A 13,617-nucleotide genomic window follows, 5' to 3' on the forward strand; every position below is an offset into this window, starting at 1 on the left:
GCAGGGATCAGCTTTTACCTTATTTTAACTAAAAAATGGCTAACATTTCCAGTTCCGAGTACCTACATCTATTTGATGAAAGCATTTTATTGGCAAACTTTCCACCAATGTTTAATAAAATACAAAATTTTGCAAACAAGGTTGCATTAAAGACTCAAGTTTGTAATATTCTTACCCCCGGAGTTACACACAATGTTTTTCGGTTTAAAGAAATTTATTTTTCTCATAAGAATACTTACAATTCACTTTTCATTCATTTTTAAATTGTGTCACTAATTCATACGAAACAAGTAGGTATAACTTATTTTTAGTTCTAAAATACTTTCTTTTATAATTTATTTTTATTGTTTGTGTCGAATGTTTGAAATGTCATTGATTTGAGAATTATTTTACTTAAAATTTATTTTTTTATTCGCAAGTGTCATGAAAAACATTGTGAGTAACTGCGGGGGTAAAAATATTGCAAACTCGGGGCTTTAATTCCCTCCAGCCTGCTCCGGGAGACCGATTCACTTGAATAACTTGATTCAGTTTTGATCTTATTTTTATACGACCTTCAAGATCGCTCACGCTGATGCTCTGCATGCGAAATGAAGTGAAAGTCGTTTCAAAAAACGCCTCAATCCTTACGAGCGAGCTAAACTACGCCCCCCATATAGATAATTACGATGCATTTAAGATTATAGCTGGAATTGTTTGGCCGAGTGGGTAGTACCCTGCCTACGAAGCCGATGGTCCCGGGTTCAAATCCTGGTAAGGGCATTTATTCGTGTGATGAGCATGGATATTTGTTCCTGAGTCATGGGTGTTTTCTATGTATTTAAGTATTTATAAATATTTATATATTATATATATCGTTGTCTAAGTACCCTCAACACAAGCCTTATTGAGCTTACTGTGGGACTTAGTCAATTTGTGTAATAATGTCCTATAATATTTATTTATTTATTTAAAAAAAAAAAAAATCACCTTGTTTTAAGTCAAATATATTGTTTGTTTTGAAATGCAAAATTCACAGAAATGCAGTTTGAAAATAGTTCAGTTTTACTCTTCTTCCTCGCGTTGTCCTGGTATTTTTGCCACTGCTCAATCATGGGAGCCTGGGGTCCGCTTGACAACTAATCCCCAGAATTGGCGTAGGCACTAGTTTTTACGAAAGCGACTGCCATCTGACCAACCCAAAGGGTAAACTAGGCCTTATTGGGATTAGTTTTACTATTGTACAATTAAAAAGCGATTAAGCGCTTTTTGGTCATATTTATATGGATTTTTCTAATGATGTATTTTTTTACTTATTTCAGATGTGTCCAGGCGGTTCTGTGAGTTAGAAGATTTACCGTGCACGTATAATTTGACAGGTATGATTCTAATTTGTTTAAGATGGAGGTTGCATACAAAACCCAGAGGCCAATTCAGAGACTATAATTTAAGCTTACATTTGACATCAAAATGATAATCATTCGCCCGAAATAATTTAGATATCAAGAAACGCTGGTGGCCTAACGGTAAGAACATGCAAATTTCAATCCGGTATTCGCGGGTTCAAACCCCGGGTCGTACCAATGACTTTTTCGGAACTTAGGTACGAAAATATCATTTGATATTTACCAGTCGCTTTTCGGTGAAGGAACACATGGTGAGGAAACCGGAATAATCCCGATAAGGCCTAGTTTACCGTCTGAGTTGGAGGATCAGATGGTAGTCGCTTTCGTAAAAACTAGAGCCTACGCCAATTCTAGGGATTAGTTGCCAAGCGGATCCCAGGCTCCCATGAGCCGTGGCAAAAATGCCGGGACAACGTAGGGAAAATCATACATCATTTAGATATCGTTCTGATGTGAATTGTACGTTCAGATTGGCCCCCCAAACTTACGTTTTACCGTGAAAATCATATCTTAATTTTATCAGTCAGTATTTGTTTATGTTAATGAGAACCAAAAACTTTAAACTAACAATAGGACAACAAGATTAAAACAGAAAGCCAATTACAGGAACTCACAGGTAGTTACAAAGTATTTAAAAAAAGTAATAGGCGTAAATAGGCGTTCTTAAGCGCATGTGAAGCATGTGGTGGAGAAGCTTATCGCGGGTGAGCCCCCATGCAGTACCTCCTGAGTAATGGCTCGGAACTGGCATTGAAATATCTGTTAATATCGTTCTAAAACCGATAAATGTTTTACTTACTTTTTCTTTAAACAATAATACTTTATTTTGCAGTACCTGTGCGACCGAGCTTTGCTCGGTTATAACTATTTATTGTAATATGGTGGTGTATAGGTGATAATCTTAACTACATTTTTTTACTAAATTAAACTTGTCCAAAACAATAAAAATTAAAATATTATATATAAGCTTGAACATATATAAAAAAAAAAAACAAAAGTTAGGCACCGGGCGGGATTCGAACCCGTAACACTGGTTGTTTCTTGCCGCCCGCGTCTTAACCCGCTGGACCAGACGGACAGAGTGGCCTGCAACACGAAATTAGCGACCATATTCGGCGTCGAAAGTAAAACGCATGAAAACTCGAAAACACGCGTTTTCCCAAACATAAGACTAATCTAGATCGATTGTTTACCCCCAAAAACCCCCATATACCAAATTTCAGCGAAATCGTTAAAGCCGTTTCCAAAATCCCTGAAATATATATATATATACAAGAATAAAATTGCTGGTTTAAAGGTATAAGATTAATATTTTCAATAAATTGTATTTTATAATTGTTGATGTGCTGTTTTTGCTTGTATGTAAATTCCATGTTGACGTATAAAAGTGCCCTTGTGGCCTATTTGCTGAATAAATGTTGATGTTGATATGTTATTTCGATCTTTCAAAAGCCGGTTAATTGATGAAACGAAAACTAATTAATTCGTTTTGTAACCTTACCGGTAAGAAGAGGGAACGGAATAATAAAAATACTTACTAGATCTCGTTCAAACCAATTTTCGGTGGATTTTTCATTGTGTTATTTTAGAAGTTACAGGGGGGGGGGGACACTTTTTTTCACTTTGGAAGGTTCTCTCGCGCAAACTATTCAGTTTAGAAAAAAATGATATTAGAAACCTCAATATCATTTTTGAAGACCTATCCATAGATATACCCCACACGTATGGGTTTGATGAAAAAAAAAATTTTTTTTCATTTCATGACGTATTAAAAAAAAAACTACTTACTAGATCTCGTTCAAACCAATTTTTGGTGGAAGTTTACAATACATGGCAATGTATATCATATTTTTTTTTTTAGATTTTTCATTCTGTTATTTTAGAAGTTACGGGTACCCCCACACATTTTACCACTTTGGAAGTGTCTCTCGCGCAAACTATTCATTTTAGAAAAAAATTATATTAGAAACCTCAATTTCATTTTTGAAGACCTATCCATCCCAAGTAGCATTTTACTCCATTTAAGAGTACACATTTAGTTCCCAGGTGTACTTGAAGCATTATTACAGTTCACTCGTGATGTATAAGCTGCATTATTGCGATTAATAACACCTATACCTGTCTAAGGGACTTATAGGAGGGTAGAGTTATACTTTTATACGACTGTTGGTGTTATAATACTCTAACAACTATCCTTTAGTCAGCCGTCTGACTAAGAGCATTATAGGAGGGTAGAGATACGGCAACCGCTGTTTAACAGCCTACTTGTACGATGTTGTAGAGCTAGCATTTTAATAGAACACACATGGTCATTTATAAAGCCAAAAGCTGTTATGTTTACTTGTTTGAGACTGTTATACAGCTAGGCTCTGTAGTGGTACAAATGTGGGACTTTATATAGGTAACAGCATTCTAACAGAACACATGTGAACCTATTATACGCTCACCGCATTAAATTGGAGTTATATCAGTTCATATAGCCGTATTTCATTTCCACCATTTTGTTCTGCGTAACCTAAAATATTTACCAAATAAATCTCCAAAATTATCATGCAGATTTATCACAAAATACGCAGATAGAGCGATTGAGTTTTGGTTTCATGCTATAATTAATTACCGTAGTATAATTATAATGCCAATATAATGTCAAAAACTGAAAATTGTTGATTTCCTCTCAGCCAGTTTTAAATATTTTAAAATGAATATCGCGTTTTTACAGAGGCGCGTGAATATTTTAGCTGTAAATATGTATACATTTCACGATAAACTTGCATTCCCATAGCATTTAACATTATTAAGAATTTAAAACAGGTACTTACCGCGTGTTATCATAAAATTTATCCAAAGGATATCCGCCGGTGTTTCTGATGGCACACAAAAAACCAAACTAATGAGGAATAAATAAAATAAAGAAATATATAATGGACCCACGTGAATTTTAGGTAGCACTGGAGTACTTTTGTCGGATTTTATAACTGTGATAGCTGTGTATTTAGCCACTTGTTACTCTTTATTACACTCATGTACGTTGTATGGTTCACACTGCGTCCCATATAGTGCCATTAGTCAGCCTTAAGTCCGATGTTACTACTTAAACTGCTATTATAATGCTATTATACTGCTAATGTACAGCCATAGTGAACTTAAGGCTGTCTAATTTGTGCCCAAACTGGTTCTATAAGAGCATTATAGCAAGCTATACAGCTCTTATACAGCTGACTTACACAGCTTGTGGAGTACATGTGAACGACTAGACATCTCATATAGAACCCCGAATGCCACTTGGGATAGATACCCCACACGTACGGGTTTGATGAAAAAAGATTTTTTGAGTTTCAGTTCTAAGTATGGGGAACCCCCAAAATTTATTGTTTTTTTTTTCTATTTTTGTGTGAAAATCTTAATGCGGTTCGTAGAATACATCCACTTACTAAGTTTGAACAGTACAGCTCTTATAGTTTCGGAAAAAAGTGGCTGTGACAGAATCGGACAGACGGACATGACGAATCTATAAGGGTTCCGTTTTTTGCCATTTGGCTACGGAACCCTAAAAATGGATAAAAGTCAAACGAAAGGGCATAAAGTTCAAGATAGTTTATTATTCAAGTAGGCATATTACAATGCGCTTATAAATGTCAAATAAAGCTACACCGGCTCTAAGGGTCTCCCCAAACTAGTCGACGCCGTTTCGGCAAATCGCGTACGGAAAAAGCTTTATGTCAACGCAATAAGAGCGAATAAGTCGTAAATCGGCTCGGCCCACGCGAAACGACGTCTTTCGACGGGAAAACGGCGTTTTGCCGTAAAGCTGTTCGCATTCGTACGACGCTGTTTGCAGCCTGCCGCACACGTTCGCATTCATAAATCTCCTTATACCGCCGTACGGTGCCGGAAAGAGTTGAACGGCTCCGATCACGGCTGAGTACCTACGATATGGACCGGTCAGAGCTGGCGGAAGCCGTTCAGCGTCTTCGACGGCCGAACATAGCTGACGACGGCCGAACAGAGCCGATGACGGTAAAAATGCTGGTAAGCCTTTTTTTCCATGCCCGTCTACGTAAAATATCCATCATCACAGGTTATTATATAATATGTAACAATTACCAAGGAAAATAATCTTACAGGTCTGTTCAATTTCAAACTCAGGTTGTTACTAACAACCAGTCTCCAAAAATGAGATTTACGATTGCCGATCACCCGCTGTCCTACATCTGTTCGTCGGACTCAACGGCTGTACGTGTGCTGTTTGACGTCTCGACGGCAGGACGGAGCACGGGAGAGCCGACCGTCGCTTTACAACTGTTGCGATAGCAAGTCGCAGGCGATCGGGCGTCTCTACGGCCGCAAGGAGGATGAGACTGCTAAACGCAGGTGTCCAGCCGCGGAGACGGTCGATCGGCTAAATGCGAATAGTGTGGTGTAAAACACTCGGCGATAGCCGACTCCGCGTCGACTGGTTTGGGGAGACCCTAACCCTACACCTCTGACCCGAGAAGATTTAAATCCCCCCTCAATTGGAGGAGGGTGTCCCAATATGGACCGGCAAGGAACTCGGCGGGACACATTTTTTCAAAACATTATATCTTATAATTAACATGCATTAAATAAGAAAAAAAAATACAATTTAGATTACTGTACAAATCATGCAATTACATACAGTAGCTACTTTTTTTATAGAATTTGATAAATATATATATATATACATATATGTCCTATCAAATCATACAAATACGTAGCTCTTTCAGAAAACATATCGAATTACAAAGAGAAAAGAAAAATGAAATTAATAAAGAAATGACAATATATATTATATAAATCTGACAGATTGCTATAGTAAACAAATATCTCATTTTATAAAAATATTTTCCATGACAATATCCAGGGAGGAAAATAGGGACTACATTTGTATGGAGAAGCGATCATACAACTGTCCTCTTAATTGGTATGTATTTACAGTACATGGTAAAAGACTACCCTGCGACCCGCCTTGCTATGTTGAGTGCCGCGATAAGCGCTACTCTATAAGTAAAAATACCGTTCCGTTCCATGCTTCGGACTACCCTAAACTCGACACGTGAGTATTATTTTTTTCTTTTTCTTATATTATAATCCTACTAAAACCGACCCACGGCCAGATTCGAACTTTTATGTGAATTTATGCACTAAATTTTAAATAAAACCAGCTGTCTGTCTGTTTCGAACAGCGCGTCTTCTCAACTATGGAAGGCAGAGGTAAGGAATGCAATCTCCATAGGCAGAACTGATGCAAAAGTGTCCAGTTGTCAGCTATAAATAATAGTTCCAAATCTTTCCAGAGTAGCGCTAGAGTAGCTAAGAACCTTGGCGTTATTGACGGAGTCAAGTGCGCTGTCTATGATTTGATTTTTTTTTCAAGTATTCTAGGTATTGTAGCGCCACCTATTTAAAGTTTTTTGATGACACTTTTTGGTATATTCATATTCATATATTGAGATTCCTTCTTTACCTCCACCTTCCATATTCTGAACCTTAGTCATAAGTCACGTCGGATGTCACGTGCAGCTGCGTTACTGTAGAGACATGTATCTGTCGATTTCTTTGATTAAGGAATGAATGGGTACATCGCGGTAGTAATGCGGCGGCGTACGTCATTATACGTACTAGGCGTACGTCATTATACGTACTAGGTGTACGTCATTATACGTACTAGGCGTACGTCATTAAATAAAAGTATACAATTTGTCCATTTCCGGGTAGTTATAACATTTATTGGTTAACCAACCAAATACAAAACAGCCTGGATCTGTCACTTAACGACCTTACTTTTACCTACGTTATTTGATCATGTAATGTTTTCATCTACCCTCAAATGGCTTAAGGAGCCATTTTAGGGTGATTTTATTTGCTTTTATTTAAATGTCTAAAGATACAGAGCATAGCGTATTCCTGGTAGTGAATTTGTTAAAAAAACAAACGATAATTACAGGAAAGCTGTGAACGTAGCCCACCTCGCGGCAATCAAAGTATATTTTGGCAAGTCCTCGTGCAGCTGCTACAAGCTGTCGTTGCTGATGGACGTCAACTACTTCATCGGTAAGAACCTCGGGTCACTTCTGGATGCGATTAGCTCGGGACCGGGGCAAGTGGCGTACTAGAAGAGAGGCCTATGCTCAGCAGTGGGCGATAAAAGGCTGATATGATGATGATGATGATGAACCTCGGTGGCTTTGTTTGTCGAGCGGCGGGCTGGTATCCCGATACCAAAAATATTTTCATGAAAAGTCTGGCCTAGTGGGTAACCCTGCAGAAGCCGATGGTCCCGGGTTCAAATCATGTGTCAGGCATTATTTGTGTGATGAGCATGGATTTCCTGAGTCATGATTTATCCCCATATGTATTTAAGTATTTATAAAAAATGTATATGTCGTTGTCTAAATACCTATAACACAAGCTGTATTGAGCTTACTGTGGGACTTAGTCAATTTGTGTAATAATGTCCTATAATATTTATTTATTTATGTTAGCCAAAACGAGACCATATGCTCGCACTATCAAAAAGTTATCAGATCTTATATACACGCCCTAACTTAATATTAAGTTTGACAGTGCGAGCATATGGTCTCGTTTTGGCTAATAATATATATAATGTATTGGTGTTAAAAAAAACATTTATTTTTTCAGCTACTTATGGAGGCGTACTCGGCTTGAGTTTTGGAGTATCATTAGTTACTGCAGCAGAATTCGTTTATATATTAGTTATTAACATCTATGAAAGAATATCTCTTATCAGAGAAAGGGGAAAGCTACGCAACATGACCAAAGTTTTCCCCAAACGCAGCACATAAAGTGTTTAAACTCACTATGGCAATGCAAGTTTTGCTTTCTGCTGTGTCCTTTCTTTTAATAATTGGATACTTTTCATTAGGTTTTCCCGTTTTATCAAAATTACCGCTACAAAGAAAGAAAAAAATATAGTTGAAATGTAAATATGTGTTTTTAGGGTTCCGTAGCCAAATGGCAAAAAACGGAACCCTTATAGGGAGAGTGCATGAACTGTAGGAGGCAGCACAGGAGCCGTCAGATTTTTGGCGCGAGGCGTAAATGTGATGTTTATTGTTTCGATGTAGCCCACAAGATGGCAGAACCTACTATGCACAAGAAAGCACGTGACATGTAAATGTACATGTTTATGGTTCCGATTCAGGCCACAAGATGGCAGACCCTCCAACGCGCACGGTCCCTATAGATTCGTAATGTCCGTCTGTCTGTCCGATTACGTCACAGCCACTTTTTTGTAGTTGCGTAGGCTGCGTTTCCATTTCCACCAAAGATGTGCGAAGATGCGTAGCGAGGGATATTTTTAGAACCTATAGAATCTCTGCACGCTGAGCGAGGAATACAAATGAAGTGATTCTATTTTTTTTAACAAACACATCCCTCGCTACACATCCTCTCACATTTCTGGTCGAAATGCCTTAGTTCAGTAAAAATAAACATGATGCGTTAAACCAATCTTGCTATTTATTTTACACTAGCTGTTGCCCGCGACTTCGTCCGCGTGGAATCTTATCTTGAACATTTTACATCTTTAGTAAGTGAAAAATATTTATTACAATACTAATTTTATAATCTCAGTAGCGGCTTTGCATTGATTCAAACTTTCAACGCATTCTGAAGTGATTAAGGGGATACATTTTGAAAACTTGTTAAGGTTTGGTACCCAAAAACGGGACCGTATTATTAAGACTCCACTATAATAACTAAATAGATACATTACATTAAAATAACATGAAAACATCAGGCATGAATTGGCTCACGCTAAACGAATTGACAGTTCGTGGACTAATACTATTAGTCTAATTCCGTTTTAGAAATGAGCCCCAGGGCAACACACTAATAATATTAGACTAATATCGTTCGAGAAATGGGCCCATGTTTACAGATTGTCCCTGCCTTTAATTTTCGGTTCACAAACTCATCCGAATGGGTTATCGTCCCCGAGGCAAACACCTACCACTTTACACGCCATAAATCAATTATAGTATCTAACTAGACCATAAAACACGCGCATTTAACTTTGCTTTCAATTCGCGCCCTTTAAACAAATTAACTATACGTTAATGTCAAACGAAAATGGATCTTAAGGCTTTGGAATAACTTGTTAGACACTTGCAGGATGATGCTTGTAAATGAGCTGTTTATTTACTGCAAGGCAGTAAAGGAAGCATTAAAGTAGAATGCAATTTTTACGACCAATGAAAAATAAATGCAGAAAAACAGGAGGTTTGCGATACCCCGTCCGACAGGCCAATTGCAACAATATAATGTGATAAAGATAAAGATAGTTTATGATCCTCATGATGGGCTAATGATCATCAAATAAATTAGCGCCAGCTACAACCTGTGATCCGAGAAAATTTAAATCCCTCCTAAACATATGGGTCTGATTTTATTCCAATTGAAATAAATAAATATTATAGGGTCATTGTTACACAATTTGACTTAGTCCCACGGTAAGCCTTGTGTTGTAGGTACTCGGACAACGCTATAGGTATATAATTTACAAATACTTAAATACATAGAAAACATGCATGACTCAGGAACAAATATCTGTGCTCATCACACAAATAAATGACCTTACCGGGATTCGAACCCAGGACCATCGGTTCATATTCAGGGTCACTGCTCACTAGGCCAGACCGGTCCTCAAATCTTATGCATTAAAATTAATATGAGATCGTTCTTTAGAGGACCTGCTGAATTGCGCATTATGACAACCTTCTAAAACGTTACTTTTAACACTAACAGATCAGTATCACATCAGTATCATATTGGAATGATATATAATAACTAAAACTCGAATTGGCCTGCAAGGGCAAGAAAAGCGTTAAAAAGTCGTTTGCAGTTAACTCGGGTCAAACTGAAAGGCCAATTCAAAACTTACATTTCGACATCAAAATGATAATATATCTAAATGACGTCAGTAGCGCGTGCATTTCGCCCGTACTTGTGCATACATGCATTGGCGGGAGCGAGACGCACGGGCGAGTTTCAGCCTGATTCGAATTTTATAATAATAAAATGTCAAATATAAGGTCTAGATACTCTAGATACTAGATATGAGATGGATCGGATATGTTAGTGCTAAATGTGACATTTCTTCAAACAAAAACGTCACTTTTAACACTGACATATCCGATCCAAATCGTATCTAGACCTAATATTTGACGTGTCTTAAAGTCCGAATCGGGCCGTGACATAATGTAGATATCATTTTGATGTCACAATATAAGTTGCTAATGCCTCTTGAGTTCAATTTGCTGTACATTTGACTCCTAAATTTAGTGCTTACGTGTGGTAGCTAAGTGTCTTGGACTAAATTCATGTTGGACAAAATACGTGTTAAAAGATAAAGACAAAAAATGTTTATTGCCACAACTACTACAGACAAAAAATAAAATAACATAGAACGTGAGATAAAACAAAATATATTTCATTTCACAAAAAAAAATATACAAAAAAAAACAAAAAAAATACTACAACTCTTTACCTATGTGATTTTGTGGAATAACACCACAGCAGTCTCAGCTTTTTTGCTAGATATATAGTGCTGATTTTCAGACGGGTCCCTTTCTTGACAGGTCGGTCGGTAATTAATACACGTTGCTCGAACTGCTGTTGGACGAAATACGTGTTGATGTAATACTCGTTGGACAAAATGCTGTTGGACGAAATCCATGTTTGACCAAATACTACTAACTTTTAGGCTTATAGAAAGTTCATAATTCCGTGTTTAATTGAACGATGGCGTGTAGACCCGCCCAGCCCATGACAGACGCGGCAAATTTTAAAAAATGGAGGCCGGCAGACGTGGCCATTTTATTTTCCTCCCGCTGCGGGATTTCGGCACACGAAGGGATATCATAATGATACTCGTATTTAGATACAGAGAAAAGGTAGCATGAAAGGGTGAAATTCAAAAGATCCATTTGCATTATTAAATGTTTATTAGCAAAGTGAGCGCGGGTTTAATGTTTAACAAGTGCCTACTTTGCTGTACCTCTCGCCGTAATGTTAATCTTTTTGTGTACTGAATGTAAATTAAGTTTAATTTTTGAGAGATACTGAACTTCACTTCATGATACACAATTTAAAATTTGAGTTATGAAGTGAGAAATGTACGGAATATACAAAAAGTCACCATATCATCTCGCTTTGTGTGGTAGAGCACAGCACAGCGGATGTCATTCCAGATCTAGAGCAGCAGAGCCCAACTGGGGAATTACCTCCACCTTACAGAGCTCAACGAGGATGTGGAGTGTTAGGGTCAGCAACGCGCATGTAACTCATGGAGTTTCCGGCGTCCATAGGCTACGGAGACTTCTTACCATCAGGCGGGCCGTATGCTTGTTTACCTTCGACGCAGTATAAAAAAAGTCAAGTTTTTTTATTGAAGATACTACACTCAAACAAAAACGCCACTTTTGATACCATCATATCCAACCCATATCGTATCTTTAAGAAATTTTTCACGTATCTTGAAGTTCGTATCGGGGCCTCAGAATATTAAATTGAGAGCGAACTATCCTTGCTAATATTAAAAAATCCAAAAGTAACTCTGTATGTGTGTTTGTCTGTTCCCTCTTCACGCTTAAACCGCTGAACCGATTTGGATTAATTTTGATATACCTTACGCCGGCTATGCACACTCGTACACACAACCTCTCGCCGAGAGTCTTGGTACCGCTAAGATTCAACCTTTTTCATTTTTACTTTACAGTTCAGTCGCCATGCTTAAAATATGCATCCATGCCAAATTGCACCTTTCTAACACTAACGATCACGAAGCAAAGCTACGGACGGACAGATGGACATGGCGAAACTATAAGGGTTCCTAGTTGACTATGGAACCCTAAAAATCGGGCTTCCAATTTGACGTCACCTTTAAAGGCAAGCCCTGTACGCAGGGATCGGAACCGGTTTTTTGGAAAAACTTTGAAATAAACATATATTTCGGTTTATTTTATACTCCAAATATAAGACTCGGTTGTGTTTTTAGATAACGACTTTGTATTATTAGATTGTCCAATTAGAAATGAAATAATTAACAAAGAACGAAAAAATACCGGTTTCGTTCCCATACAAAAAATACCGGTTTCGTTCCCATACAAAAAATACCGGTTTCCGATCCCTGCCTGTACGTTGTAACTCTGTTTGTCAACTCAGTGACCACAATATATAGCGCTTTTTATTCCACAGTTCTAGAACGACGCTTATATTTAATAGTATTGTATGCAATCGTAATATGATAGAGAGCTTTTCAGTCGAGTAGCGTGTTTAGGCAACGAAGCGTCCTGAGTTGCCCAAGTAAGGTACGAGACTGGGGTATCTATGGATAGGTCTTCAAAAATGATATTGAGGTTTATAATATCATTTTTTCTAAACTGAATAGTTTGCGCGAGAGACAATTCCAAAGTGGTAAAATGTGTCCCCCCCCCCCCCCGTAACTTCTAAAATAACAGAATGATAAAACTAAAAAAAAACATGTAATGTACATTACCATGCAAACTTCCACCGAAAATATAAATGACAGCAAATTTGTAACAATTATAAATCATATACGATCATTATTTTGCTTTCATTAATAATAGTTACTGACTTTAAAAAAAGTGTTTTTCAATAAAAAAGACATGTCAAGATTGTTTACCTCTTTTCTAATGTTAAAAAACGAACTTTAGCGTCTCCCAAGCGTCGGCGTTTCGTCAACTCTATACTATGGCTGCTTCTCAACGCAACGTTGGTGCAACTGCGCAGCGACGCCATTTTCCATAGCGCTGACTAGACGCCGACGCTCAAAAGACTGTAGTGTGGGGTGGCCTTTAATCAGCTGTCAATTACGACGCACATTTTTTCTCAGACTTTGCACACTTTATTTAATTAATGAAGCTTTAAATTGTAGAAAAATGTTGATATTGCTTATATTCTGCCTTTGACATTTCGACGTTGCCATTAATTAATTATGGTACGAGATCGATTAGTTCTTCGCGAAACGTGGCCCGCCCACTGCCACCTCAATCTGGCTATTCGATGAACCGTAAGCCAATGCTCATCTTGTGTTACAATTATTTTATTTACCTGCAGTCATTCGTTCATAAACCGGATATATAACATCTTTTCTCATGCTATGAAAGTAGGTCATTGTTGTTTTTTGAAAAGATTTGCCCCGCAGTCTTGCTAGTCCATATTGAGGTAC

General features: G+C 37.7%; 1 protein-coding gene across 1 annotated transcript in view; it reads left to right on the forward strand.

The window, feature by feature from the left end:
- Positions 1–8,763, forward strand: part of LOC133519534 (pickpocket protein 28-like) — a 42,817-nt gene extending 34,054 nt beyond the window's left edge. The window contains exons 9-11 of the mRNA XM_061853540.1: positions 6,188–6,459; positions 7,351–7,457; positions 8,046–8,763. Coding sequence (XP_061709524.1) covers positions 6,188–6,459; positions 7,351–7,457; positions 8,046–8,209 — 543 coding nt within the window. The 3' untranslated portion in view covers positions 8,210–8,763. The remainder of the gene's footprint in view (positions 1–6,187; positions 6,460–7,350; positions 7,458–8,045) is intronic.
- Positions 8,764–13,617: the final 4,854 nt, after the last annotated feature.

This window comes from Cydia pomonella, chromosome 7, assembly GCF_033807575.1.
Source record: "Cydia pomonella isolate Wapato2018A chromosome 7, ilCydPomo1, whole genome shotgun sequence".
In the NCBI taxonomy this organism is placed as follows: Eukaryota; Metazoa; Arthropoda; class Insecta; order Lepidoptera; family Tortricidae; genus Cydia; species Cydia pomonella.